General features: G+C 37.9%; 1 protein-coding gene across 1 annotated transcript in view; it reads right to left on the reverse strand.

Annotated features, from left to right (window-relative positions):
- Col4a3bp (collagen type IV alpha 3 binding protein) overlaps positions 1 to 3,271 on the reverse strand; it is a gene marked incomplete at its 5' end in the record, with an annotated part of 58,947 nt that extends 55,676 nt beyond the window's left edge. Inside the window, one exon of the mRNA XM_028752047.1 lies at positions 3,155 to 3,271. Within this exon, the coding sequence (XP_028607880.1) occupies positions 3,155 to 3,271 (117 nt within the window). The remainder of the gene's footprint in view (positions 1 to 3,154) is intronic.
- Positions 3,272 to 7,571: the final 4,300 nt, after the last annotated feature.

The following is a 7,571-nucleotide window of genomic DNA, read 5'->3' on the forward strand; positions in this document are numbered from 1 at the left end:
AGAGAGAGAGAGAGAGAGAGAGAGAGAGAGAGAGAGAGAGAAAATGAGCTCCATGAAGCACTTAATACACCAACTGATATTTAGTAACCTTTAGAAATTGGCAGGTCTTATTGTCATCATCGCCTTAACAGTTCTGCATTAATTCTAAAAATAAGTTAACTTCATGCTTACTTTAGTAAAATTTCCAAATTAAATAGTCAACAGTCCTTAATGATATTGACCTAGGAAATACATTATTCTATCTGGTTTATTAGGGAAAGAAAGAAGGTAATTTGCAGATTACAGGTAGTTAACACTGGAAATTTCTTGTACATTTAGTTAAAGAAATCAAAGTAATTTAGTTTTAGAATTCACAGTTAATTCACATATCAACTAACATGCTGCTTAGCTGTCATCCATCTCATACTTTGTCTTTGTACATTAAGCATGAACAACAGTAACAAAAATTACTTGCTATATCAACCAACCAGACCCCCCAAAGCTTTCAGGGACTAAACCACCAACCAAAGAGTGCACAGGGAGTACCCATGGCTCCAGCGGGATCTGTAGCAGAGGACTGCCTTATCTGGCATCACTGGGAGGGAAGCCCCTTGGTCCAGTGGAGGCTTGATGACCTAGGATAGAGGAACGCTAGGCTGCTGAGGCAGGAGTGGGTGGGCTGGAGGGGGAGCACCCTCAGAGAAGCAGTGTGAGGGAGGAGAGGATAGGGAGCTTGTGGAAGGGAAACTGGGAAGGAGGAGAACACTTGAAATGTAAATAAATAAAATGATCAATAAAAAAACGAGAAAAAAGTAGCTGTATTTTTCATTTTTCCCGAAGACCTTAGATCAGCATAAGTCTCATCTCTGAGAGCCAAACAAATCAATAACATGAAATACATGCTTTATGCACATATCTTCACCCAAAAGAGAAAATAAAAATGGACACTTGCATAGACTCTGGGAAGTCTAAATCAACTGACCAAAACCTTAAAGGTCACGTCTGCTAAAAACATACAAATTGGTCCTACTTAAATGACATCTTTAATCACCAGTGAGGGAGCTGGCCATGAATGAATGAAACAAGAATATAGACAATTTTCCAGATGAATACTCAACTCTTCTTCCAGAGACAATATGCTATAATTTACTGAATCTAATGACTCCACAGCCCTTGCTTTTTCAACTATACTATAAACAGGGACATTTGTCATTTTGGAGATGGATACACACACACACACACACACACTACATTTTACGATGTATATTTTATATAAAGATAAATGAGATCTTATCTATTCCTTATTACATCTTTAGCCAGAAGCACAACCAACTGACAGCTGAGGGAAGTCTGGAATATTAGTTACAAATGCCCAAAGTTACTGTGGCAGAGGCTGCTGTGAGTCCAAGTCAACCTGTTGGGCTTCAAAGCAAGTGAGATTCTAAAATACTGGCACATCTTGTTTTTAAATAATAAAAATGACCATAATTTTTCATGTATATTTTCTCTTATGAAGTTATGGCCAAAATAACTAAGACTTAGAAAACATTTTAAACCAACATAATACTAAAAAGATATTTATTATGAAAAGGAGAGCTAACAAATCCCTGGTATCAAGAAGAATGTTCTCATGGCGTATCAGATGAGACTGGTTTTTCTTGGTTTGTGCTGCCTATGTGTTGTGTGGCTATTAAAAATAAAACAGGTATTTCAACTCTAAATGTGTTGACACTCATGTGAACAAGTACAGACAAGTATGCAAACAGACACACATTCTCTTAAGTCACTTACGGATGATACAATGACTACAGAACTTTACCTAGGCTTTGCCACACCACTGAAACAGGAATAAGGAAGACTACTGGTATGTTTCTTTAGACTATTTACCAGTGAAAACAAAGACAAAGATTAGCTTTAAGTTGTAAGAACATGGCCTAAATATTAATATCAGTTTCTGGATGCTTTCTATAAGATTCATAGTTACAAAAAATCAAATGATTTTCAAGTGGTTCTAATCTGCTCAAATGATTATAATGACAATAAAAATGAACCCTGATATTTTTAAGCATTACAATCTTACAATTGAATATTATTCTTAAATTCATTTTAACAAGCTAATTTAAAAATATTATCAATAAAGCAGATCCTAGACAACAACAACAAAAATCAGGTGGGCACAATGATGCATATCTTTAATCACACCACCTGGGAGACAGAGCAGGTAGATCTCTGAGTTCAAGGTCAGCTTAGTCTACACAGAGAGTCCCAGGGTAGACAGGGCTACACTACAAAACTCCCAAAAAACAAACAAATGAACAAAATCAAATCAAGGTTTAGTTTATGAAGCAGGTTATGTTTTATTTCAATTAACAATAAAAATATTTATTGTAAAAAATACCTTTGTGCAACTGTGGTTGTTAGACAAAATAAAACAAAACAAAACAAAACACAACAACTGTTCTAAAATATCTGATTGTTTTAAATTTTACTACACCACTAAACAAAGTTCCATTTTTCAGTAACATACTTCATAATTCTTTACACTGAAGAATCAATCTGCCTCCATCTTAGGCTTAAAAGCCACCTTATAGTAAAGATGAACTAGTAAAGGATGAAGCCATGCCTAACTTGTAACCTTCCTTGCCCCACTTGTAACAATAACTATAAACCTTCTATACTGCCTGTTCCAGGAACAGCAATCCAATCACTCTTTGTTTCAAAAAGTTGTTTATAACAACCTTGCAAGCCTACCTTTGTTTCCAAAAGTCCTATGACCAACTTGTCATAACCACCTTTGTATGACTCCCTTGTTTGCCCACCTTGCAACCATGTCATTGTTTCAGGGGATTATGACTAACTTGTAACCCTGTAACCCTGCCTTTTTGCCTGCCAAATCATCTTTAGAAACCCCCAACTGGAGCTCTAAAAGTTTTGTCTTCTTTACATCCAATGTTGACCTCTTGAACCCCACCTTAGGTAGAGGCAGCCCGAGTACAAGAATAAAAAAAGCTTGCTTTTAGTAACTGTTTGCTTTAAATAATCTGGCCATGATGATTTAGGACGGTGGCCTTTCTCCTTCCATCTACAGGATTAACATGTCAGGATCACTGTGAAGGAGTTATCACCCAGAATACTACGTAGACTTCCACAAGCAGGTGAACGTCAGTCATCTTACCTTGTGCTGTTCAATGGCATCTATCCACTGCTGTCTGTGATCTGGATCCTGAGCACGAAGATACCAAACACTATCATTTACACTAATATCAAACCGACATTCATCAAAATCATGAGGCTGTGGAAATAAAGGAGAAAGTGAAAAACCAAGTTAATTATATTTGTAGAAGTGTCATTCCCTTCACCAAAAAATGTGAGCATACTTTATGTTGGAAGATTCCTCTTACTTTTTAATTTTTCTACTGAAATAATGCATTTCTCTGGGCGGTGGTAGCGCACGCCTTTAATCCCAGCACTTGGGAGGCAGAGACAGGTGGATTTCTGAGTTCGAGGCCAGCCTGGTCTACAGAGTGAGTTCCAGGACAGCCAGGGCTATACAGAGAAACCCTGCCTCGAAAAACCAAAAAAAAAAAAGAAATAATGCATTTCAAGATGTCTCTGACACTTGTCAGTTATATATAAAATCCAAGTTTCATTCACTACTCACACAAATAATTTGACACATAATTTATAAACATCTATTTAAAAAACACAGAATACTGTTCATCAAATGATATGAGTTAGCTTAAGTAGTGGGAACATCACCAAAACCATAATATTAAAAAGGTTAAAATAAGTTTTAGAGAAAACATTTGCTCTTTTCCTCTTACTTTATTGCTCAAAAGTGAAGTCCAGGAGCGCAGGAAACATTATCTCCAGAGAAGGAGCTACAGGGAGTTATTGGTTGCTAGGGGACAGGAGACACTTTCTCAGTATTGCTTATGCCCCTCACCCACACTCATGCAAACAACTCTAATAAACTCAGTGGAGCAAACACAGGAAAGTCATGAGAGTTGAAGCAGTTTAGTAGCTGAAGGGGGATGAGAGAGGTAATGGAAGGCACTATGATAATAGAAATGAAGTATCACAGCAGAACTGTCCTCAGAGGCTTAACTCAGCAACTGTGGGAACAGATGCAGAGACCCACAGCCAAACATTAGGCAGAGCTTGAGGAATCCTGCAGACGATGGGGAGGAAGGACTGTAGGAGCCAGAGGGATCAGGGACACAACAAGAAAACCTAAGAATTCACTAACTTGGACCCAAAAGCAACCAGGGAGCCTGCAGAGGACTGAGCTAGGCCCTCTGCACATGTGTAACCGTTGTGGAGCAAGATCTTCATGTGGAACAACTGCTAATAGCAGGGGCAGGAGCTGTCTGACTGTTGTTTTTAGGACCCTTTAGCCCTAAAGGGCTGTCTGACTGTTGTTTTTAGGCTGCCTTGTCTAGCCTGAATAGGAGAAAAAGATACACCTAATCTAACTGCAACTTGATATGCCAAGGCTGGTTGATATCTGTGGGAGGCCTCCCTTTTTTGGAAGAGAAAGGAGGAGGGGTGGATGGGAAGGTAAGGGAGGAGAAACTATGGTCAGGATATAAAGTAAATAAATTTTACAAGTAAAATAAAACCAATCAACAACAACAACAACAAAAAAAAACACATAAAAAAAGAACACGTAAAGTGAGGGCTAGTGAGATGGCTCAATGGGTAGGGTTCTTGTACAAGGCTGGCTATCTGAGTTTGATCCCTGGAACCCATGAGCAGAGACTCCAGAAAGATACCCTTGATCTTCACGTGAATGTATGGCATAGCGTACATACCCAAAATACATGAAGATTTCATATGCTGTTCCCCCTCCATTAAGTGAATTCAAACTGACAAGCTTATACCAGATCTACTACTTTTTCTATCAGATGATAGGGGAGTAAATTTCCTCTTCTCTGATAATCTTCCCTTACAGGGAATTCTCTCAAAACTTTACATATTGTATTTCCAGGGCTACTGCTTATTTTGCCCCTCTTTTTAAACATCATCCTGTGATCTCTTTATCCATTCATATATTAAAACAATATAATTCCACAATACTCTTTAATCTGTGAAACAGTTTTCCTTTAAAATAGTAAGCCATGGTTTTGAGTTGCAAAAAGACAAACAAGTTAAATAGTTCCTGGATCACTGTGCCTTGGACACCATAGGAATATGATACAAAGCAAAGAGCGATCAAAAGAAAAAAAGGGGAAAGGACAACAACACAAGTCTATATTAGTAAATATGAATATTGAGAGAGTGAAAGATGTTAACGTAAGAAAATCAGCTCCCGCTATCTTCTACAGCCTGACAGATCCTGGCTCCTGAGAAGGCTTCTCGGAGGAACCAAACAGTGTTCCAGTGAAGAACCAAGCAAGGAACGTCAATGGTCTGACTATTCCACCAACGGAACTGGCACAGGTCTCTAAACTTGGATTCCACAATCACTTCCATCTTACTTTTATCACCATTCCTGAAAATGTTTTGTATTCTGTATCGGGGATTTAACATCTTCAATAAAGTTTAAGAAAAATAAAAACCACATACAGTTCAGAATTCATTACTTTCTCCAGGAAATTTTCCATGGACAAAAGGGAGCTATTTCTAACATCAATCTAAGAAATAGGGGGCACATATTAAGACACCAATTTTTGATACATATATGCTTGCAAATACAGGGCCTTTAAATCCCAACAAAATTTACAAAGTGAGAGAAACTGAGTCCATGGAATAAAAGAAATGATAGATTTGGTAAGAGAAAATAAGAGGAAAAAAATGCTAATAACACTTCTCTCAAGCTTCACTATATCCATGACCCTGTTCACACCACGAATCACAGATTGCTTGATTTCATTTAAACTTTTTTGAGGTAGGGTCTCAAACACGTGCTGCTTGCCTCAGCCTCCTCATCGCTCGGATTAAGGGATGTACCACAGGCTCAGACCTTCACTGAGACTATTGCGTCTTTGTTCATTATGTATTATTTTACTTTAAAAAACTGAATCAAATTACCTATCTTGATTATTAATTGTTCTGATGCTCCCTTAAAAGTTCCTAAGTCTGAGATTCAGGCAGTCCTTCTAAGGTCATATTCTAGTCTTGGCACTAGCAAGTATTACTAGAAAAAACTGTGAAGGAAAGGATAAAGGCCAAAAAAGTAAAGAACTGCGAGAACTAGAGAGACATTGTTCCTTCCTAATGGAGGGAACAGAAGATTTCATTTTAAATTTTTTTTCAAGTTTCTTTCTTCTCCATGTATGTTGGGATGTATGTACCATGAAGTATGTGTGGTCAGTGAACAACTTGCAGGAATCACTTCTCTCCTTCTACCATGTACATACTAGGAATCAAATTCAGGTCATCAGGTTTGATGGCAAACACCTTTATATACTGAGTCATCATGCCAGCCAAGAGAAAAGGTTTTTTTAAAGATAAGGCAACTTGTAATAAAAAGTTAAGCTAATATAGTACAAGAAAAAAAACAGTTGGAGTAGCAATAAGTAAAATAGGCTAAAACTCAAGGGCATAGTAAACATATTTGCAAATATATATATTAATAATATATTTATGTTAATATCTTAATAGTCTACTGCCGTATAGAGACACCATGACCACAGCAACTCTTTTTTTGTTTGATTTTTTTCAAGACAGAGTTTCTCTGTGTAGCCTTGGCTGCCCTGAAACTCACTATGTAGACCAGGCTGGCCTTGAACTCACAGAGATCTGCATGCCTCTAACTCCAGAGTTCTGAGATTAAAGGTGTGCATCACCACTGTCTGGCTTACAGTAATTCTTATAAAAAGGAAAACATTTAGTTGGAGCTAGCTTATGGACTCAGAGGTTGAGGTTTATTATCATCATGGCTGGAAGCAGGGCAGCACACAGCAGACATGGTGCTGAAGGAGGAGCCACGAGTCTACATCTGAATTGGCAGGCATCAAGAAGAATGAGAGACGCTGGGCCTGGCTTGAGCTTGTGAGAACACCAAAAGCAAGCCCTCCACTTCCTCCAACAAAGGCATACCTACTCCAACAAGGCCACACCTCCTAACAGTGCCATTCCCTTATAAGCCTACAGGGGTCATTCTCATTCAAACCATCACAGCTACATAAGTATGTCATGGTCAATACCAGACTGTATAGATTATGGTGGCCCCTTAAATTGTAATAGAGTTGAAAAATTCCTATTGCTGGTGATGATGAAGCTATGTATATAGTGACATTAGCTGAAATTAACAAATCTATGGTGCTGCCAGTAACACAATGAAAAAACAATACTTCATAAACAACTACGTTACTAGTGTATTATTTTTATACTTTTTGTGTGTGCATATGCACACATATGTCAGTATGAGTGCCTATGTGTGTATGTGCAGAGGCCAGAGTTTGACATGGATATCTTTTTCTATTGCTCTCCACTTATTTATTTCCAGTGCTGAAGCCGAGCCCAGAACTCAGCCTTTGAATTCAAGTGTGCTATCACTTAACTTTGCCATAGTTTTATTTATTTATTTATTTATTTATTTTCTTTTGGATTTTTCGAAACTCAGTTTCTCTGTGCAGCCCTGTCTG

Source organism: Grammomys surdaster, unplaced genomic scaffold (assembly GCF_004785775.1).
Source record: "Grammomys surdaster isolate TR1022 unplaced genomic scaffold, NIH_TR_1.0 125876, whole genome shotgun sequence".
NCBI lineage: Eukaryota > Metazoa > Chordata > Mammalia > Rodentia > Muridae > Grammomys > Grammomys surdaster.